This window comes from Eubalaena glacialis, chromosome 1 (genome assembly GCF_028564815.1).
Source record: "Eubalaena glacialis isolate mEubGla1 chromosome 1, mEubGla1.1.hap2.+ XY, whole genome shotgun sequence".
Taxonomy (NCBI): Eukaryota; Metazoa; Chordata; class Mammalia; order Artiodactyla; family Balaenidae; genus Eubalaena; species Eubalaena glacialis.
This window is the reverse complement of record NC_083716.1, coordinates 47,847,213-47,870,400: the sequence shown is the minus strand read 5'-3', so window position 1 is coordinate 47,870,400 and position 23,188 is coordinate 47,847,213. Positions and strand designations below refer to the sequence as shown.

Here is a 23,188-nt window from a genome sequence, read left to right as displayed (position 1 = left end):
CTCAGTAGTTGTGGCACACCGGCTTAGTTGCTCTGCGGCATGTGGGATTTTCCTGGGGCTCGAACCTGTGTCCCCTGCATTGGCAGGCGCATTCTTAACCACTGCGCCACCAGGGAAGCCCCTGCATTGTTTTCTTAATTCCTTTTGTATTGCTCATTGTTAGTATATAGAAATGCAACTGACTTATGTGTGTTCATTTTCTATCCTGCCACTTTGCTAAATTTGCTTAATAACTGTAACAGTTATTCTGTACAATCCTTAGGGTTTTCTACTTTAGAGAAGGAAAAAGTTTTTCCTCAGCCCTCTTGGGGTTCCTTGCTGGGTTTGAATTAAACTAACAAAAACAGATTAACAGGAGAAAAGCATATATAAATTCATTTAGTATAAGTTTTATGTGATACAGGAGACTTTAGAAGGAAATAAATACCCAAAGAAACAGTTAGACTTGAGTATATTTATACTAGGTTTAATCAAGTGTGGACAGTCATGGAGGAAAAGGATAGTTTAAGGTATATGAGGTAATTGTAGTAAACTGGAGGAAACTTAGCAAGGCCTCTTTGTTAGGATTCTTCTTGGCATCCTTTGGTCTTCAGAGATCATGATACTCTTTTCTCCAGGTATAGGAAGGGCAAATTTGAGAGTTTTATGATCTGTTTCAGGGGAGAAGGGCGAGGGGGTAAAGGTCTGAGTGACTTTGCTTCTGCTGTTTTCTCAAAATCCTTCAGCTTCCATATGCCACAGTGCCATATTTTGGGGTAGTGTATCCAGAACCCCATCACTATATATAAGATCATGTCATCTGCAGAGATAGTTTTACATATTCCTTTCCATTTTGGATGCCTTTTATTTCTTTTTATTGCCTAATTACTCTGTCTAGAACTTCTATTACTATGATGAACAGAAGTGGCAAGAGTGGACATCCTTGTCTTGTTCCTGATCTTGGGGGAAAGCTTTCAGTGTTTCATCATTGAGTATGATTTTAGCTGTGGGTTTTTCATGTATGACCTTTATTATGTTAAGGACACACATTCTTCTTGAGTGTTTTCTATGTGCCAAGCATTTCTAAGTGCTCTGCATGTATTATCTCGTTAATTGTACATAACCCTGTGAAATAGGGATTATTGTCCTTTTTTCAGATGAGAAAACTGAGGCACAAAAAATTTGTTCTCTCCATAAGTGAAGTTTTTACATGTAGTTTTTATTTTTACACAAAGCATGTTGTATTTTTATTAAAATAGTGAGTTATTAGGATATATTAAGCATTACTTCTAAAACAAATTTTGTAGCATCACGAATCACACTATATTGTGAATTTAGATCACACAATCATTTATTAGATGGTGGTTTACTGCAGTCCAGTGCTAACCTCATGATTACTCTGTACTCTGAGTACTTAGTACACAATTGTGCACTGTTGCGGTTCTTAAATACTCATTGCTTTATCGATACTTATTAATTTTCTAACATATGCAAAAATGATAATTTTTTTTTCCAGATAAGAACAGTATTATCACTTTGTAACATAAAATAGTTCAGTTAAATAGTCTTAAGAATTCACCATTGCTTAGTTGTTAAGAACCAGCACCCTGGGGCTTCCCTGGTGACGCAGTGGTTGAGAATCTGCCTGCCAATGCAGGGGACACGGGTTCGAGTCCTGGTCTGGGAAGATCCCACATGCCACGGAGCAACTAGGCCCGTGAGCCACAATTACTGAGCCTGCACGTCTGGAGCCTGTGCTCTGCAACAAGAGAGGCCGTGATAGTGAGAGGCCCGCGCACCGCGATGAAGAGTGGCCCCCACTTGCCGCAACTAGAGAAAGCCCTCGCACAGAAACAAAGACCCAACACAGCCACAAATAAATAAATAAATAAATAAATAATTAAAAAAAAAAAAAAAAAAAAAAAAGAACCAGCACCCTGGAGCCAGATTGTCTGGATTCAAGTACTGGCTCTATGATTTGTGAGCTGTGTGACCTTGAGCAAGTTATTTACCCTCTCTGTGCCTCAGTTTCTTTACCTTAAAATGAGGAGTAATGCAGACAAACCTAAATTTTGTAGAATGGGGACATTCTACAAAATGACTGGCCAGTACTTTCCAAAAGTATCAAGGTCATGAAAGGAAAATTTTAAAAAAACAACAAGACTAAGGAACCATACCAGATTAAAGGAGACTAAAGAGACACAACAACCGAATGCAATGTGAGCTGTTAGGTGGGATGCTGGGGCAGGAAAAGGCATTAGAGGGACAAATAATAATTGGCTATATGAATATACCAGCTCCCTCCCCCCCTCCCCCCCAGAGAGAGAGAATTCTGAGGAGTGTGTTTGGCGGTGCCTTCCAAAGGCTCCCTGCGGGAGAAGGCTCCAGTCACTCACTGGGACAGCTTGATTCTTAATACGTCCTTTATTGGCTGCTGCCTTCCATTCTCTGTTTCCTCACTCCCTGCCCAGTGTTCACTCTACCTCCCCAATAAACTACCTGCTCTAAAGTCCTTGTTGCAAGGTCAGCTCCTAAGGGAACTGAAACTAGGACATTTCATTCCACTGACATAAAGCACAAAAATAGCTAGGATTAATCTATGCTATTAGAAGTCTGGGTAGAGCTGGATGGGGACAGAAGTGGGGCTCCTGGGGTGTTTGTAATGTTCTGTTTCTTGATCTAAGTACTGGTTATATAGCTTCGTTCCATTTGTGAAAATTAGCTGAGCTGTATAGCTATGTGAAAATTAGCTGAGCTGTATAGCTACAACAGGTGCTCTTTTCTGTAGGTATATTATAATCCCCCCCAAAAAATAATAATAATTCTGTTAGTTCTGGCAGAGTGTTTTTGTTTTTTGGTTTTTTTTTTTCAGCGAAGGAATGGTAAAAATTCTTACTCATTGGCTTGGCAATGAGAACAGGGATAATACATTTATATTAGCTAAAACAACAAATCATCTTTATAATTATTTTTCTGGTTCACATATGGTCAGTAAATGAGAAGAAGCAAAGGCCAAAGAGATGAGAATTTGGGCCCGGATGGCAAAGGAGAAGACAAGAAAAAGAAGATAAAGATGGCATAGTATTCACAAATCAAGAAAGAGATAAAAGGAAGCAAGAGACAACAAAAAAAGGTAGAAACACAGATGTTTTTATCTCCATAGGGTCAGAATAGGTTATAAAGCTTCCTCTCCAGAAAGACAAATATCATATGATGTCAATTAAATGTGGAATATAAAATCAAAGACAAAACCAAGCAAGCAAACAACCCTCCTCCTCAAAATGAACTCGGACATACAGAGAACAGATTGGTGGTTACCACAGGCGGAGGGTGGGGGGTGTGAGAAATGGGTGAAGGAGGTCAAAAGGTACAGACTTCCAGTTATAAAATAAGTAAGTCATGGGGATGTAATTTACAGCATGGTGACTATAATTAATAATACTTATTTTATATTTGAAGGTTGCCAGGAGAGTAATCTTAAAAGTTCTCATCACAAGGAAAAAATTTGTAACTATGTGTGGTGATGGGTGTTACGTTGACCTACTGTGGCGATCCATTTTGCAATATACATGAATATCAAATAATTATGTTGTACACCTGAAACTAATATGTCGATTATATCTCAAACAATTTTTTTAAAAGACTCCTTTCCAAACCTTAGAAGCACAGACATTCATAAAATGACCTCTATTTCTTACATTCAGCAAAGAAAAATCCCTGAAGTCTTTTCTTACATTCAATAAAGAAAAATTTCTTTGAAGAAAACTGCAGAGTCAGTCCCAGTTACAAAGGAAGTGCATCTCTTTTCGAAGCATCACATTATCATCCTGTGGCCTTTTGCCAGAGGACTCAAGATTTATACCCAAGGCAGAGAGGATATTTCCCACTGGCACCTGCCTGGTGGTTTAAGTGTTAAACCTAAGCCTCAGCGGAGAAAGTCCCCATTCTTGTTGCAGATTGTAATGAGAGACAAGGAGGGAGATATCTGAACCAGCTCTGTGAATTTTATTTTAGGTTGGACTGAGCAACAATATGCAAATCAAAAAACAAGCAGATTGGGCTTCCCTGGTGGCGCAGTGGTTAAGAATCTGGCTGCCAATGCAGGGGACACGGGTTCGATCCCTGGCCCAGGAATATCCCACAAGCTGCAGAGCAACTAAGCCCGTGCACCACAACGACTGAGCCTGCGCTCTAGAGCCCGCGAGCCGCAACTACTGAGCCCACGTGCCACAACTACTGAAGCCCGCTTGTCTAGCGCCTGTGCTCTGCAACGAGAAGCCACCACAATGAGAAGCCCGCGCACCGCAATGGAGAGTAGTCCCCACTTGCCACAACTAGAGAAAGCCCGCATGCAGCAATAAAGACCCAATGCAGCCAAAAATAAAAAAATAAATTTATAAACAAACAAACAAACAAAACAACAAGCAGATTATCATGAGATTTAGAATTATTTGTCAGCTACTCCTTTAAGGTCCTCCTACAGATATTAACCCTCCTTTTTTTTCTAAACAGGAGATTCCAGGTTGACTTACATATTTAAGTTAAATTGAATTCTTTAGTGCACTGACACTAAAACATTATTGCAATACATGGTAAAAACAAGTTCAAATGTCATAGCATGTGCATGCGTGCACACACACACACAAACCTACTTTGAGTCTGTGTCTGATATTTTCTACTCTCCTAAGTAAAGAACAAGACTTTTGCTGAGATTTTTTAAAAAGTGTAATTTAGGGATTTAAGATTATGCAATAAAAAGTCTGAAAGTTACTCCCCTCCATGCTGTATCCTTATAAACTATACAACAGATATAAGAAATAAATTGTTGACTTCATGCCGGGGCTTGAAATCATGAAGGGGGATTGCTTGAGAGTACAGAAACAAACAATGTGGCCCCCCAAAGAAAGAAATTGATATGAAACCATGGGAGAAGCCAAGCCCCCAGGTAACCTAAGTTTACACCCACATAGGAATTCTGCTGAATCCTGAATCAGGTGGGAGAATTCTAAACCAGAAAATTAGTGTACAATCAAGAAGTGCTAGTGTCCGAGGAATGCCACTGCCATGAAAGATAGATAACAAACTGAGCAAATGGAAGATCTTATACGTGATCAATAGATCAATTAAAACAAATTCATTTAGTATCTTCTGCAACATAAAGCAAAATAAAACCAAAGAATTATGAAAAAGAACCAATTAGAAATCTTGAAAATTAAAGCCCAAATTGTTGAAAAGGAAAACCTCAAAAGATAGTCTGAATAACAGAACAGACACACTGTGTGAATTAGCAAGCTGGGGATTAAGTTTACGGGGTCTTACAGAATAGAACAAAGAAAAAAAGAAGATGAGAAAGTTTAGAGACATAAAGAATGGATAAGGACATTTTACCTTTCATTTAGGAATTCCAGAGGGAGAATATAGAGAGAACGGAGGAAGTAGTATTTAATCAATGGCTAAGCATTCCCCAGAAGTGAAGAAAGCTAAGAAATTTCAGAATATCAAAATAAAGAAAAAAATGCTAAAAGTTACCATAGCAGATAGTTTAACTTTAAAGAAATAAGGATCAGATTTTCATTGTAAATTTCATTAGCAACACTATATCCAAGAAGACAATGAGGCGATATCTTCAATGAGCTGTTGGAAAATAACTGTCATTTTAGAATTCTACACTCAGCTACAGTATCACTTTAAAGCACAGGCAAAACGAAGGAATATTTTAAGAATTCAGCATTTAAGAATGTTTAGCACCAACAGATTCTCACTGAAAGAACTACTTAAGATGTACGCCTACATACAAAAAAGATTGAAGGAATCCAGAGGAAAAAGCACTATGAAAAAAAGTAATCTTAGCCAAGTATTCTTACACAATTCAGTCAATCCTATAGTTTAACACTAAATTAGTATTAATTGCAAAAAATGTTTAAAACAATTTAGAATTAGAATTCTGGATGATATGAACAGGGGAGTTGGGGAGAAGGGAAACAGCAGAAGAAAGTGAAGATGTCTTGTCCTGTTTAGGAAGAGTATATACATATTGATTACCTTTAGATTTTGTTAGGCAAGTATAACTTTATGTGTGGGTATAAAAAATTAAGAGTAACCATTAGAAAAAAAGCAATGGAATGTATAAATTTCACACCAACAGAGGAAAAGAAATGGAACAAAGAAAATTCAATCAACCCAACAGAAATCAGGAATGGGGAGAAAAAAGAAACAAAGAGACCATAGGAAATAGAAAACACAAAGTAAGGTAATACGGTTAAATCCAAACAAATGATTGACTATAATAGGAAAAAAGATTTAAGTGAATAAAAAATGGGAGATTCATGTGAAAACACCATTCGAGGAAAATTAAAATTGCCAATAAGCTTAAGAAAAGATGTTCAATCTCACCAGTTATCAAGGAAATACAAATATATGGCATTGAGATGCCATCTTTACTGACCAGATTGGCAAATACTTTTAATTTTGATAATAGCACGTGTTAGTTAGGAAGTTGGGCAAGCAGTTACCCTCATAGCCCACCATTGGGAGTGTATATTGGCACAATCTGGAGAACAATTTATCATCTCTATTAAAACCAAAACATTTGCATACAGGTGCAAGGAAGTATAGTCAAGGATATTCTAGCAGCATGGCTTGTAACAGTGAGATATTGGAAAGAACCTAAATGTCTCCCAGAAGTGGGAGAACAACTAAATAAGCCATAGCATGTTCATACTGCAGAATACTTTGCAGTCATTAAAAAGAATAATTTTGATTCATTTGTGATAATATGGACAGGCATATTGTGAATATTTAAAAATACACAGAATGAAAGGTACAGAATTAGTTTATATGTGTAAAACCACATAAATAAATACTGTGTGTGTAGATAGATAAACAGACAGACATATGTACATAAACACCTAGAAAAAGCTCTGAAGGCTTAAACATCAGACTCAGAGCTAAGATCGCCTCTGAGTGGATGAGATGAGATGAATAGTGGAGTGAGTGGTGTGTGTTGGCTTGTGGGGAGAGCTTGGGGTGGGGTAGATGCAAGGGCTTTAGTCTTCTTTGTAAAGTCTGATTTTACTTTCAAAGAAATATTTGTGTATTATTTGTTGAATGAGTTTGATTACAGTTTTTTTTTTTTCCTCTGGATGTGCTTGCCTTTGCACAAATGGCAGATTTGCTAACCTAGGCTATCTAGGCATTCAGGGAACGGGCTGAGTAGGCACAAGTGGTTTACCAACACTTGCACAACAGGATTTATGACCTCTCTTCTCCCTCCCTTCTACCCCACAGTACTCCCCAGATGCTGGAATCTTAAGGAAGGAAAGGGGGCTGCCATACCCAGCTGTGGACTAAGGATGGTAGCACCCACTCTTGAATAAGCAGGTTACCAGCACCCCGCTAAGTGAAGCTGTGTGTGTGTGTGTGTGTGTGTGTGTGTGCGCGCGCGCGCGCGCGTGCGTGCTGGAAAGTCGTCTTTTATGTAAGTACGCTGGAAAAATTATACTTCAGGTAAGGTTTGAGGGACACAATGAACCCTACAGCTTCTAGACTATTAAAGCTTTTTTGTGACCTCCCTTGAGCTATCCACTTTCTGAGCTCTAATGTGTAACATCAAGAAAAGGAGGAACCTTCTCCTCTTTGGCAATGAGAAGTTGGAAACACAGCCAGAACAACTCTTTATGTCACTGATTAGTCTCAGGCTTATGCATTTTGCTATTTTAAATTTCTCCCTTATTTCAAACCAACTGCTTATGAATCTTTCCATTTGGCAACCTGGAAATATTTAATTAGAGCTCTTCTATAATGATGTTGTTGTAGAAGTAAAATACTTAGGACAACATCAAAAACAACAATTCTTTCTGGTTCTCCAAATTCCACACTGCAAAGTCCAGTGTGTTTCCTCTCTTCCTCTCTGACCCCCACGGCCCTCAGAACTTTCTCCATACTCTGAAACCCCAGTAGTAAGTTATAATCTGCAGGACCCATTTGGAATTTACAATATTGAATTCCTATAGTATTGCCAATTGTATTGTACCAGTGGTTCCTTCTATCTTTCTATTTCTTTCTCTCCTTTGAAGTTCCTAATGCAGTGGTTGATTGGTTACTTCATTGATTAGAATCTGGAAGTAGCTGGTGTATAATCATCATTAATGCTTGGTTCCCTGAGCTAGGATTGGCTAGGTGCCTGGGACAATGTCTGGGCAGACCCCTCATCTTCTCCCCTGTGGTCCATTAGACCAGGATGTTGCAAGGAAACTGTGGGGAGTCCTGCTGAGTCTGAGCCTCCCTAAAGCCAACAGTCCAAGAGAGGGCTACTTCAGTTTCTAAGCCTAAGCACTTTTCTTCCATTACCACCCAAGGAGCTTGGCCCCAATACACCCCGCTGCCACCAAGGATCCACAACATAATTTGTGGGGCCCAGTTCCCTGCCTCCATGGGGGCCTCCAGAAGCAAGTCCTGGCCTCTCTCCACTATGACAGCTCTTTCTTAGTCATTTTCCATATGACACAGAGACACACTGGCTGTCAAGGTTGGCACCATGGAGCTGCACTGCTCACCAGGGAACACTTAGCCACTTAGCCTGGCTCTTTATCCCAACATTCTTTAATTTCAGGAGCCTGGGCATTACCTGGGAGCTTGTCAGAAATGCAGTGTCTCAGGCCCCATCTCAGACCTATTCATTTAGAATCTGCTTTTTAACAAGATCCCTGGCAGACACCTGGGCACAGAAACTCAGATTAAGCTCAGAGAAGCTCAGATTAAGGCTCTAGGCCTGGGATCTCCCCTGATACAGTTGACTTCACAAATACCATGGCAGGAAACTCCTCTAGGATTTTCACTGGTTGACAGTTTTAATCATGGAAGTATAGCAAGAGAATGACCAGTATGACAGGTAGATTTATCTGAATTCTCAGTCATGGTTATCGCAGTGCAAGATCTCTTTAACATGAACAAATTCAACACAAAGCATGACTCAAAAACATCTGAAGGAATACTAGTAAAGAGAGCAAGACTGAACACACAGGAAGGGGAGTTCAAAACAGCACCATCCCAGGAGAAGCAGGAAAGGCTCACTCAAGAACACAGTGGTCACTGGCCTTGGGCAAAAGGAGGGATGACTTTTCCAGAGACTGAAAGAAAGGAGCGGAGGCAGCATGTAGCCTGCTGTTTTTGTTTACCTAGCATCCCTTCTCCCTGCTTTTGGTAACAGTCCCAACTTTTTGTTTGGGGACCACTTCTGTCCATTCTATGTGGTCTTGGTAGAAAAGCCAATTAGGGGAGTGGGAATATGACCCAAGGGAAGCTAATGAGATTCTATTTATCTCAGGAATGTGAAATTCAGAGGAGAAAACCAAGAAGAGAAATGACTGGAACTGAGTCCTTCTAGTGGCAGGGGCTCAGAGGAGACTGCCCTAGGTTCCTCTGTTTTATGCTCTTCCCAAGACCAGTGTCTGCTTGGCTTTCCTTAAGTTCTGTGAGCTTTGCAATACCTTTCCCACAAATTCTGGTTTGTTTGAGTTTGCCAGTCAAATTCTGCTGTGTGCAAAGAAAGAACTGTATGAGATACAGAAGGTGTAGACATAGAAACATTTTAAGTTGAGGTGAGAAGAAGTCTGTTTTCTCTGGCAGAGGCAAATAGGATGGATAGTTTGAACCACATGGTAAAGTTATGGAAGGGATCTAATCAAGGATGAGTACATGGAGCAAGTGTAAGTAAAAGGACTGCCAGTCAGTGCTGAGGGGCCAGCTAAGTTTGCAGAATATGAAATCGCAGTGATTTCCTTGAGTAACCTAGGTGTAGGAAAGGAGAAAGGGCATAGTTGGACTGATTCAAAGCTAGGAGTTAGCAGAGACCATGTGTCAGAAACATAAGGTGGGGATATTAAAGGGCTGTCAAGCGAAGTTGAAGGCTAATATCATGGGCTGCAGGCAGGACAAGCAAGGAAATGAAGCTAAGAGGGCGAAATGGGGAGGAGGGGCACTGAGAGACTGAGGCTTGGGTTAGTTGAGAACAGACCAGGGAATAAGAGAGAGACTTGGAAGTTTAAGCGGCTGCTCTATTGCAGTCCAGATTTAAAAGTCAGAAAGTTTCAGCTGCTAAGGTCCAGGGTGTGGGTAATCCACGGACTTTGAGAATTGGAATGTAGATTAAGGTTATTAAGGCACATTGAGGCCAGGGTCATCCACATGGCCACTGAAGTTGACCATGATGATGTTATATAAGATGTAAGTTTGGTAACTGGCTCACCTCAGTTTTACCAACCAAGTTCTTAAGTGGTTTTATTTAAAAATATTTTAAATGAATGTAGGGGAATGGCCAGGAGGTTGGTAGATTGCAATTTAAAAATGAAGTTCCTTCAGGAAACTACTAGCTATAGAGTAACATAATGGCTAATGGTGTGGGTTCCTGGCTCTGCTCCTTTACTGGCTGTCTAACCCTGAGTAAGTTACTTATCCTCCCTGTGCCTCAGTTTCCTCAACTATAAAATGAGCATAAGACTACCCGCCTCACAGAGTCATTGTGAGAATTAAATGAATTAATATGTATAAAGTGGTAAATGCTGAGCACTTCATAAATGTTAGGTATTGTTATTAAAGAGGAGACATTATAAATAAACTATAATATAATGTGATACTCTATGATGAATATTTGTACAAGCATGTAGAAAATAACTGAGGGGGGGGGGCACTTAAAACTATCCTTGGGATAACCAGGGAAGTCTTCAGTAAAGAGACAGAAGCAAAAACAAAACAAAGTCCAAGAGTTTGATAAACAAAGGGCATAGGGGAAGTGGCAGGATCTATGTTCAATGCTCACAGTATGACAGGCACCGTGCTATTTTACAAATATTATCACATTTAACACCACATCCCTGCAAGACATGCAACTTCCTTTCACTGAGGAAAACTCACAGGGATTAAATAACTTGGGCACACAGGAATGGAAAGAAATTGGAATCTTCATTTTAAAAAGCAAGTTGGTCTGGCAGAAGAAGAACTCTGCAGAGGGGCCTTCAAGGAAGTGTGAGGTGGAAGAGGTAGATCACTGCGCGCTCGTGGGAAGCTGGGAAAGTTGAGGATGGATTCACATGCAGGGATCAGATTATAAATGGCTTTTGCCTGTCATATGAGAAATTTGGACTTGAGTCTGAGAGCAATGCAGAGGGAGTAAAGGATGTTTAAGGAGGCCCTACACAGTGAGCTGAAACCGAGCATGTCGTTAAAAGTACGATGACAGCCAGATACATCAATCTCCAGTAAATCTGGGCGGACCCCCAGAAAGGCAGAGGAGACGCAGCAAGGAAGAGGAGCAGCGGCGAGCTCTTCCTCCGCCCACATCGCCGGATGTTTAAAGCCCCTAGGCTTGTTCTCCCACACCTCCTTTTGGCTCCTCTCTCTAAACACACCTGGCTGCCTGCGTGCTTCCGGGACTAACCACGCGCCGCCACCTGCGCCCTCCAGCTGAAGCGCAACCCGGCCGACCCACCCCTTCAGCGCCCCCTGGTGTCTGCACCCTTGCTCTCTTTTTTTTTTTAGTGAAATAATTTTTTTAAAATTTATTTTATTTAAGTATAGTTGATTTACAACATTGTTTTAATTTCTTCTGTGTAGCAAAGTGACTCAGTTATACATATATAAACTTTTTTTCATATTCTTTTCCATTATGACTTACCACAGGATATTGAATATATTTCCCTGTACTATACAGTAGGACCTTATTTATCCATTCTATATGTAATAGTTTGCATCTGCTAACCCCAAACTCCCAATCCATCCCTCCCCCACCCTCCCTTCCCCTTGGCAACCACAAGTCTGTTCTCTGTATCTGTTAGTCTGTTTCACAGATAGTTCATTTGTGTCATACTTTACATTCAACATATGTGATATCATATGATATTTGCCGTTCTCCTTCTGACTTACTTCACTTAGTATGATAATCTGTAAGTCCACCCGTGGGCCTGCACGGCTCTTCTAACTCGCGTACCTCAGAGAGCAGCCCGACCTCCTTCCGCAGCGCCCCGCATCCGGTCACATGAGGAGCAGGTCACCTGCTCTCTGGTCACGTGAGGCCGGTCACGTGCCAGGGCCGCACGGCTAGCTTCCGGAGACTTTCGGGGCTCAGCGGGTGTGGTCCTGCGGCTCCCTGAGCCCACCGAACTGCACAGCCAGGATGGTGAGGGCGGAGGTTCGGGTTAGGGTTTGGCCCTGACCGCCGCCTCCCCAGAGCTCAGCCCCTCTTCTCGTCCTTCCCGCTGCAGATGAACGGGACCACCCCCGACCAAGAGCGACCGCCGGTGTCCGAGCCCGTGTGGGAGCGGCCCTGGTCGGTGGAGGAGATCCGCAGGAGCAGCCAGAGCTGGTCGCTGGCAGCCGACGCCGGCGTGAGAGGCGGGCCCCAGGGACCGGAGGGGAGGGCGGGCCTTCTGGGATGATGCGCGGCCTGCGAGCGGGACGACGGGAGCCCCCAGTCCCCCTCCACCCAGTCGATCCTGTTGCCTCTCATTGGCTTAATAACGTCCCTTCTCGCCCTCGAAAACTCCCGGGTGGTAGTCCCCAGGCACTTGGGCGGAGGCGGGCTGGTTGACCTCAGCCCTCTCAGTGCTCCCACTCGGACTGCGGCCCTTCCTTGCTTGGGTTTTCTAGCCAGGCGCCCAACTCCACCCTGATGGGGATGGGCTTCCGCCACCTCGCAGGCTTACGTGGCACTAGTTAGGCTATTTCCATGTTGGGACCTGGACTGAGTGAAGCGGTAGACAAACCAGTATATGGATATCCTTGAGTGGGACTCTTTAGGCCGGGGGCCCAATAAGCTCAGAACTGTGATTCCAAAGTTACATTTGAATAGGATTTTTGGGTAAGAGTAGTGATTTGATATTTTTCCCTTTGTCTCTGATCCCTGTAGAATGACAACCAAACAGGACTTTTAAATTCCTCCAGAAACGAGATAGCAAGTATCCATTGACTCATTGCCACTGTTTTGATGAGCTTTCTTAATGGTTTTTGATGCTACTTGGTCTTGGTACTGTCAAAAGCAGCATCCCTTTTACATTCCAGCACATGGGCGCACACACACACAGGCGAAAGGAAATGGGTTCTTTTCTGTTTTGACACGCAGAATAGGTGCATATAATATTGATACTACTGTATGTTTGTTTTTTAAATAGTTACTACAGTTTCTACAGGAATTCTCACAACAGACTATCTCTAGGACCCATGAAATCAAGAAACAAGTGGATGGACTAATTCGGGAAACTAAAGCCACAGATTGTCGACTACATAATGTCTTCAATGACTTCCTTATGCTGTCTAATACCCAGTTCATTGAGAACGTGAGTTACTTAGTTACATCAGACTTATAAAAAAATAATACTGTTAGAAGGAGCAAGAGTCACTGTGATACTAAGCGACCCATTATTAGGTTCTCTTAAATTTTGGTGAAGTAGTAGTTCTTGGTGATTGATGCCCCCCCCCCTTTTTATTAGTAAAGTTTATTTTTTTTCAAGCCTTTGCAAAAACCTAACAATAAAACTTGCTCATATTCCAGTGTTTTCATTGATTTTTAGTTTTGGTGTAGACTGCTGAATTGCATGGCACTCCAACAAGTTTTGTTATGAGCATGCTGTGTAAGGAAAGCCATACACCTGGTCTGATCCTCTGGACACCATCAGGTTATTGATTGTATCCATTATGTCCTGATAAGTTACATTAAAGGCATGTGTGTGTCTACTTGGAATATTCTCAACTAACATTTTGTTATGATGGCTGAACCTATGCCATAGAATAAGCTCTAAACAGATTATTGAGCTTTAACCCAAGTGCTATTTTGTCCATATATTTATCGAATTTCTAGGTGCTAGGTTCTAGGAATACGTAGATAAATTAGACAGAGCCCCTCCTTAGAGAAGATCACAATCTTCCATAATAGTGTAATTCCAGAATAAAAAGGAAGCAAGTGTGGCTGGAGCCCAATGACTGTAGGGGAGATTGTTAACAGAGGATGGAGAGGAAGCTTAGTTAAGCTGTTCTGTATTTCTCATAGGGCGGCTAACTTTCTGAGTATCAGTGTTAATTAATCTGTGAAAAGAGAATTAGTAAAGTAGGCTATCTCCTGAGATTGTTAGATGCAAAGTAATAAAAAAAGATTTCAAAAATTGCAAGATTATACAAAGCCCAAGATTTAGGATTGTTAAGAAGAGACTGAATATTGTCATGCAGGTATCTTATGCAGCATGTTTGTACATTTTTAGTAGTTCAGGTTGAAATGCCACTACTAGGCTTTTTGGGAAGCTGTGTGTAAAATAAAGATCTTAATAAAGGTCTTAAATATCTCTTTACCAGTAGGTTTAAAATGTAACAAATATTCTAGTCAACTCTGTAGTCATTTTCTGGTTGTCTACACAGAATGTCCATGATTGGTCCTGAGCATCTTTCCCATTGGAAGAGGCAGTTTACAGGACTCTCATCTCTACTTTACTGGTGTATGCAGCCCCATCACTTTTTCATCATGCTGAATTCCGTGTCCTTTTGAATATACCTGTTGCTCTCATTCTGTACCTTTCTTGCTGGATCAGGTGCTTAGCTCTTCTCTGCAGTCAGTGTTGCAGCCCTAGACTGGGCAAGGAATAGAATTGGGAGGCTTCTTTTGTACCTGATGTGCCTGTAACCACATTGGTACTGGATTGGTACCCGACTGATACTTGTGGGGTGAGGGGCATCATAAGCTTCTTTTTCTGAATCATAATCTTCAGGTCTTTTTCTTTTCTCTAGCTCTTCTTTTCTGGCCAAGTTTTCTTAGCTTCTGAGTTTCCCATAATCTAGTTTTTGTGGGTGGTTTGTTTGTTTGTTTTTTGTTTTTGTTGATTATTTTTTGGTAATAGTTCTTTATTTCTATTCACTTCTTGGATTCCCTACTTTCCATCCATCTCTCCATCCCCTTAGTCCTTATGCCTCTTCCCCTTCCATTCTGCAGCCAAATTCCCCTTTAGATGTGCCTGTTGCCACTGCCAAATCAAACTGCTTCCCAGACCTCCCTATAATGCCACGTGTTACGTGTTTTTCCATTTGTGGTAGAGCATGATGATGTTGAGTATGGCTAATGCTTAATAAAACTCTGAAATAAACTACCTGCTGATAATACATTTGGCAGTGATTTGACTTTGCATGTGTTTTCTTCAAACCCAGGCCAGTACTCATGTATTACAATTCTGGCTTAAATGACGGTGCCATTTGGTTTCATGGTAGTTTATTGGAAAGATACCCACAGTCATAGGTTTCTGGGTTTTAGTAATTGACCTAGAGGCAGCTAGTAGATTGCAAACTGCATTACAGTTAGTGAAACTGAAGAGCAATCAGGACTTTCCAGGGCAAGAGAAATTAGTGCCTTTAGTAAAGGCTCAAGAGGGGACTCTGAAGGAGGAGAAATGCTGATTAACAGTGACCAGTGCATCAGTGTGTTATCCGGAGGGAGTACAATTCTTGAAGCTTCATTAATCTGTTAATATAGGAATTTTGTCCTGAAACATTAAGTGACCTAGTTAATGATTTCTTTAGTAGCACTTCCCATGATTGTAATTTTACATTTATTGATATGATTTGATGTGTTGAACTCCCCTACTAAATCAAACCCCATATTTTTGCTAAATGTTGTATTCCTTGGGCTCAGCATGAGCCTGATATATAAGGACTCAGTGAATATTTGAATGAATTAATGAGAGATCACAAAAGTGAGAAGGACCAGGGCTGTTTATAACATGTTAAGAAATCTCAGCCCCTCATCAGCGTTTTCCCTAATTCCCCACCTTCACCTCTTACCTCATCTCCCCAAATGAGGAAAAGATGCTTTGAGGGGAAATATCAAAGATATTTAACAGTTCTGGGAATGGCTACCTGATTTTGAAATGATCAAAAAACCCATGAAGCTGTGAGTTGGGTGAAACTGGTAAGGGTGAAGGAAGTTAGCATTGATTTCCTGCTGTGTACTGAGTACTTGAGATGTGTGGTCCTGGCCACCCTCGAAAGATCCCATGGGTTTTATGTATTTGCTGGTTGGTTTCTTAGATGTCATGTTTGGCTTTCCACAGGCTGCTGATCTCTTGTGAGGTAGTTTTTAATGACAGGCAGTAGAAAAAGCAGGGTGTTAGTGCTGTTGAGACCTCAGCATGAAGCTCAACCTTTTAGGTTAAATGGTCTTGCTATTTAAAGTCTGACGTGACCTTGGTAGCTGCCTTGTCTTAAAGTCTCCATTTTAAGATTTATTTACTTTATTTCTTCCTGCCTTTGAAAATTACTCCCCAAATTTCTGGCCTTTATAGAACAATTTTTTTTTTAAGTATGGAAAAAGAAGAAGCATCTGAAATTTCAGATGCTAAAGGAGAGCCTCTTAACATTTTGACATGTATATTCCAAGTCCATTTTCCTTGCAGACATTGGGCTTTAAGTGTTTTCCTTTCTTGTTATAAAAGTAATGAACACTCACTGTAGGAAAGATTGGCATATATAAAAAGTATTAAAGTGTGAAAAAATTAAAACTACAGAAATCAGCTATAATTCCACCACCCCAAATTAACCAGCCACTGAACATTTTGGCATATTTCTTTCTAAGAGTATATATGTATGTGTATAACTTTAACCTTTTCTATATATTGGCAGCCTGCATTTTTCTTAATGTTAGTGTATTATTTTATAAACATTTTAACACATCTGTAAGATTTTGTGAACTTAATTTTTATTGTTTTTATTTCATTATGTGCCTATCATTTAACAATCTCCCGATATCAATTTTTTTAAATAAAATATTTCATGTGTCTAGAAAAGAACAGATAATAACCACAAATGCTAACAATATACACTACCTTGCATTAACAGATTTTAATATTTTGCCATATTTGCTTAAAAGGACCAACTCCCATTTTTTTCCTTAACTCTAAATATTTTGGGTGTGGGCTCTGTTGTATCTCTGCCTTTTTACTCTTCTTACCTGGAGAGTATATCTGTGTGGATGTATGTCGGTGCAGGTATATGTAATATGAGATAGGGATCTCATTTGGTTCATTTCCATATGAGTAACTTTTACTGTGTAGTTCTTTTTTTAAAAAAATTAATTAATTAATTTATCTTTTGGCTGCGTTGGGTCTTCGTTGCTGCACATGGGTTTTCTCTAGTTGCGGCGAGCGGGGGCTGCTCTTCCTTGTGGTGCGCGGGCTTTTCATTGTGGTGGCTTCTCTTGTTGCGGAGCACGGGCTCTAGGCACGCGGGCTTCACTAGTTGTGGCTGGTGGGCTCTAGAGCGCAGACTCAGTAGTTGTTGCACCCGGGCTTAGTTGTTCCGTGGCATGTGGGATCTTCCCGGACCAGGGCTCGAGCCCGTGTCCCCTGCACTGGCAGGTGGATTCTTAACCACTGCGCCATCAGGGAAGCCCTATTGTGTAGTTCCTTTCCTCAGTGACTTATATGTATGAATGTGTGTTTTTGTGAATATAAAATCAGGTTTACATGTAATTGTGGGTCTGTCTCTTGCCTCTGTCTTTTATTATGTTTATCTGCCGTAGTCAGTATCACAATCTTAAATACCAGAGATTTTCTATTAAGTCCTAATAGGGCAAATCCCTGTGACTTCTTTTTATTCAGAATTGTCATGGTTATCCTTGGCTTTTTTCTTTCCTCTGTGAATTTGAGTATTATCTTGCTAAATTCCCCAGAAAATTCTATTAGCACTTTGATTGGAATTGCATAGAATTACAGATTTGGTGTTTGTGACTTTGCACTATAAATCTGATGCCATGAGCATCTTATTGTTTGTATTTATTTTTCTTGGAACTAAATTTCAAGAAGTAGAATTCTTGGGTTAGAAGATACGAATGTTTAAAAATAACATTGTCCAGTCAGATTGGCAGATATTTTTAAAAGGTGGGTAACATGGTCCCACTGCTGGCAGAAGTCTGGGAAGTAGGCACTTGAATGTGTTGTGGGGACAGTGTGAGTCGCTCCACATTTGTGGCCAGAAATCTGGAGGTAGCTATTAGGTCTAAAAAACAGTTTTGTCCTGTGACTTGGCAATCCTATTTTTGGGAAGCCTATAGAAATAAAAGATCCAGGGCCTAAGAATTTAGTATGTGTGCATATGTTTACAGCAGTTTATTTACAACAGCAAAAACTGGAAATCTTCTTAATGTTCCCTAACAGAGAATTATTGAATTAATTATAGTCAAGTTCATACCATAGAATATTGTGCAGATATAAAAAAGATTGAATCAAATCTATTTGCATTGACCTAGAAAGTGGTTTATGTGAATATCAAGTGAAAAAGTGGGGCAGAGGAATGTGTATAGTATAAGTGCATTTTTATTTAAAAGCAGGAAGAGTGGGAGAACTCTGAATATGTGCATATGTCTGTATATATTTGTGTATGTTTCTATGTGGGAAACATAGAGGAGCACACACCAAGCTTAAATTGGTTATTCTGAGGGTTTGGTTGGAGGTAAGGATGGAACAATTTTTAAACACATCTCTTTCACTTATATCTTTATATTGACTTTTTAATTTTTAATTGACTTATAATTCACATACCATAAAGTTCACCCTTTTAAAAAGTGTACAAGTCAATAGGTATTAGTGTATCCACAAAGTTTTGTAACCATCACCAATATCTAATTCCAGAACATTTTCATCATTGCACTATTTATAATGAGAATGTTTTACTTTGGAAATTTAAACAACAATGTATAGTTAAAAAAGGAAATTACAATGAGTTGCCAGAGTGATAGATCTATTTTGGAAAAGAGAGGCTGCCTGCTCCAGCTGTATGGGTCAGTCCCATGCCTGGCCTTCTGGCAAATCATTGGTGGGCTTGGCCTATCTATTTTCTTATAAATGGGATAATAAAAATTTAGCAACCATTTTAAGCAACAGGATTAAAATAACTTACCTTTACCGTTTCCACCGTGCAAAATGTTAAAGCTCTTGTTACCTAGTAGGTAGGTTCTACCACTTGGTATTCTCATAGCCTTACATTTGAGTACCTGTATCATTGCTCTGTCAGCATTAAGTATTAGATTAAACAAGAAAGCGTGAACACCAATTTCTTATTGTTTTTGTGACTGTGGTCAACAATGAGATTGAAGTTTTTTTCCTCATGTTTCCTAGTCATTTGTGTCTTTTTTTTTAAACTTAATTTTGGGAGAGTTGACTACTGTTCTTTGCTTTTTGCCCTTGACCAGCGGCCTCAGCCATTTGTTGAATAATCATTCCTTCCCCATCTTTGTCTTTTTAAAATTGTGTATTGAATTCTTACATTGTGATTGATTCCAAATGCTGTTTTGACCATTCCAAACTGAATTTGCTTCCGTATTTAGCGTGTATATGATGAAGAAGTGGAGGAGCCGGTGCTCAAGCCTGAGGCAGAAAAACCAGAACAGGTACTTGCGTTAAATCACTCTTCTGTTGGGCTCCTTTCGAGAAGAAAAGTGGTGGAGATTTGTGATGTGGCTGGTGGAGGGATTGTGGGCAGGGAGATGGACACTGGGGGAAATGGGAAAAGCTGCTCCTGACAGCCCAACAATTGAACTCTTTAGTTTGTGAAATTTAGTGTGTTAAGAAATGTATAGATTAAGTTCCTGAATTCTGGCTTAAGGATAGAGCAGAGGTATGCAGAGATTTTCTGTAAAGGACCAGATAATAAATATTTTGTTTGCTGGCCGCATTGACCTATGTCTCTTCGCTTCTTTTTCTTCTCTTCCTCCTCCCCTTCCCCCTCCTCCGTTAAAAATGTAAAAACCTTTCTTACCTTGAGGGCTATAAAAAAAGTAGGCCATGCTGGGCTGTAGTTTGTGAGTTCTTTGAAGATTGTGCTTCCCTCTCCTTTCATGACTGCTTTGATTCTTATTCCTACCAGTTTAAAAATGAAAGTAAGATGAAAGCCATATTGCTTGTAACATATGAAGACGTTAGACTAAGAAAGGATATCAGAAACCAGCTACAGTTCTGCCTATTTCTAGCCTTAAAAAAATTTTTTTTTAATCTTTATTTTTAATAGTACTCAGGGATTTGCTAACCATTTAAGTGCTATAGTAGCTGGTTATACCAAGTCAGGGTTCAATTTTAAGGTGATAGCTATTTAGTGAATTATTTGTAAAACATCCATTATATATTTATTTCACAGGCATGTTTTCGCACACTTAGTATAATGTTAGCTATTTAACTCAGAATCAAGCATACCAGAGTGCAGAAAAGATGCAGCCAAAACAAAAAAGCTAAATTAGAAAGACTTCCACACTTGAGGTAGTATAAAATACTCTTCAGGTTTTCCCCTTTGGCTGTCAAAACAACACTGTATGGTTTGGTTCCTTCTGTAATTATGTATCAACTTCTAGAATATTTGTGAGGAAGGGAAATGACACTAAATATATTTTGCAATATTTCTTAAAACTGATGACACAGTTGAGTGTATGAGAGCTGCTGTTATAGGAAGTGGAGACCTGTGGAATATTTTCAGCAGGTTGGTGATGTGTACAGAGTTTTGTCTGGGTCGGGGGCATTGTTCTAGGGTGATGTACAGGATAGATTAGAGATGAAACTGACCCTCTCTTGGTTTGAAACAAGTTCATAGAATAATCGTAATTGTCCAGTTATTTTTTTTTAACTGTAATTGAAAAATGACATCTCTGGCTGGGGTATTTTCTTCTAAGTCTTAACTCCTAAAATTGTCCAAAGGATCATTAAGCAAGGTTAGTGGGATACAGCCATGGCAAAGCTAAAAGTCTAGGCCCTTCGTTCCTCCAGTAGCAGGGAGGTGAAGTGCCCCTGGATGTCTTGTGATTTGCCATTCATTATTAAGATTCTTTTACATAGCCTATAAAAGCTGAACCATCACACCATAGTTGTGCTTTTGTTTTTGTAGATGATGAACCCGGAGCTCCAGGACCTTACGTAGTTCGATGTGTGTTCAACGCATAGACAAACTTGGGATTTACCACTCCAAAGTCTGTGTTGAGGCATTCAGCAGAATCTGACTTTTAACGTTTTTAATTGTTTAACATTTTAAATTGTTAAGAATTTAACATTTTTAATTAAAATTTGGGGTTTTTTTTGGAGCATGAGTCTAGGCTTTAGCAAACATTCCCAGTGTTTTATTAGGGTGGTATCGATATACTGGAGATCTTACTGAACAGTATTTTTTCCTAGGAAAAGACCCGGGAACAGAAAGAAGTAGATCTGATTCCTAAAGTTCAGGAGGCTGTGAACTACGGTTTACAAGTGTTGGACAGTGCATTTGAGCAACTAGATATAAAAGCAGGAAACTCAGACTCTGAAGAAGATGATGCTAATGAGCGGGTGGAATTGATCCTTGAGCCAAAGGTAAAGACATTCAGTTGAAATATTTATTGTCATACCTGTTGTGTTTTGGGTACTTTACTTGAGCACAGAATTGGTAAGACATGGACTTCACTTCTAGGAAGTGAGGATGTCACTTAGCAGTCTCATACTGACTCCATCGATCAGAAAGAGTTGCTGTACACAAGCATCGACTGAGCACTTACTAGGTACTAGCATGCCAAGTTGGGGGAGTACAAAGGTGCAGGACATGATTCCTACTCTCAGGATGCTTATTACAGCAGTACCAGATGGTGCGAGAGAGGAGGCTTTACAAGAGTCACCATCATAAGTGCTCTGACTTCTAGCTGGGGAAATTAGGGTGAAGATGAGATTTGAATTGGGTTTTGAAGGATGAGGAGGCTCATGAGAGGTAGGGATTGTTGGGAACCTGACATTCTGCAGCTTGCACTAAGAGGGAACCTCCAAAGTGTTGAAAGACGTGTGGATTGTTCCCAGATTTTGGCCAATATGAATAAAGCTGCTATCTATGAGTGTTCACGAAGAAACTATTAGCAGATGTTTATTGCTTTACTGTTACTTTCTCTCAGGCTCAGTAGTAAACACAGGGGGTTGCCTTACTGATTTTGAGAGTCCTTGTGACACATAAGTGCCTTGTGAATTGAAACATGCTGCAAAACCAGTCTCTTCTAGTCCTTCATTTCACTGCACATTTCTCTTCCGATTTGAGCTTATAGCGCCAAGTTGGGGCTGATCCTTTAACCGTGATATGCTTGCCGGCTTGCTTTTTCACCATAGGGATTTGGAAGTCAGCAGCATACCCTGGGAAATGTGTTGCCTGGGCCACACTTGCCACTTCCAAGTCACACACCACTTTCTGTGTTACAGGAGGACTTTGGAAACAAGCCTCCTAAGCCAGTGAACAATTAGCTCAATTAGCACTTCCATTTCTTTGCACTAAATTGGTTGCTGTTGTATCTTTTACACTAACCTTCCCAAGCTTTCTGTCATTGGTGAAGCATCAGAATTGTTCTTCCCTGCACCCAGGTTCTTTTCTACAGGGAGGAGATATTAAGGCCAAAGGGCCATGCCTCACTGTGAAGATGGGAGGTTGCCCCAGGGTGGAGTGCTTTCTTTTCTATTTTTTTTTTTTTCAGGTCTTTTACCTCCTTAGGTACGTTTATTCCTACGTATTTTATTCTTTTTGTTGCCATGGTGAATGGGATTGTTTCCTTAATTTCTCTTTCTGATCTTTCTTTGTTAGTGTATAGAATGCAAGAGATTTCTGTGCATTAATTTTGTATCCTGCAACTTTACCAAATTCATTGATAGCTCTAGTAGTTTTCTGGTGGCATCTTTAGGATTATCTATGTATAGTATCATGTCATCTGCAAACAGTGACAGTTTTCTTTTTTTTTAATTAATTAATTTTATTTATTTATTTTTGGCTGTGTTGGGTCTTTGTTGCTGCGCACGGGCTTTCTCTAATTGTGGCGAGCGGGGGCTACTCTTCGTTGCGGTGTGCGGGCTTCCCATTGTGGTGGCTTCTCTTGTTGTGGAGCACAGGGTCTAGGCATGTGGGCTTCAGTAGTTGTGGCATGCAGGCTCAGTAGTTGTGGCTCGCGGGCTCTAGAGCACAGGCTCAGTAGTTGTGGCACATGGGCTTAGTTGCTTTGTGGCATGTGGGATCTTCCCAGATCAGGGCTCAAACCTGTGTCCCCTGCATTGGCAGGCGGATTCTCAGCCACTGTGCCACCAGAAAAGCCCTTTACTTCTTCTTTTGGAGTGCTTTCTTAACTCTAAATTTTTGATGTGTGTGATGGCCTGCAGTGGAAGGATCTCCAACATGTACTATTCTGTAGACAGTATCCTTCATTTTGTTT

General features: G+C 40.3%; 3 protein-coding genes across 9 annotated transcripts in view; 1 reads left to right on the top strand and 2 right to left on the bottom strand.

Annotated features, from left to right (window-relative positions):
- Positions 1-11,970, bottom strand: part of NCOA4 (nuclear receptor coactivator 4) — an 81,025-nt gene extending 69,055 nt beyond the window's left edge. The window contains exon 1 of the mRNA XM_061179567.1: positions 11,899-11,970. The gene's annotated coding sequence lies outside the window, so the exon portion shown is untranslated. The remainder of the gene's footprint in view (positions 1-11,898) is intronic.
- The window catches only part of MSMB (microseminoprotein beta), a gene marked incomplete at its 5' end in the record, with an annotated part of 56,450 nt that extends 44,428 nt beyond the window's left edge, over positions 1-12,022 (bottom strand). Inside the window, one exon of the mRNA XM_061190103.1 lies at positions 11,963-12,022. Coding sequence (XP_061046086.1) covers positions 11,963-12,022 — 60 coding nt within the window. The remainder of the gene's footprint in view (positions 1-11,962) is intronic.
- A 41-nt stretch (positions 12,023-12,063) lies between these two features.
- LOC133082245 (WASH complex subunit 2-like) overlaps positions 12,064-23,188 on the top strand; it is a 56,456-nt gene continuing 45,331 nt past the window's right edge. For all 7 annotated transcript variants that reach the window (XM_061179221.1, XM_061178942.1, XM_061179079.1 and 4 more), the window contains exons 1-5: positions 12,064-12,151; positions 12,237-12,359; positions 13,143-13,307; positions 19,328-19,390; positions 21,156-21,329. In XM_061179221.1, the coding sequence (XP_061035204.1) occupies positions 12,149-12,151; positions 12,237-12,359; positions 13,143-13,307; positions 19,328-19,390; positions 21,156-21,329 (528 nt within the window). In that variant the 5' untranslated portion in view covers positions 12,064-12,148. The remainder of the gene's footprint in view (positions 12,152-12,236; positions 12,360-13,142; positions 13,308-19,327; positions 19,391-21,155; positions 21,330-23,188) is intronic.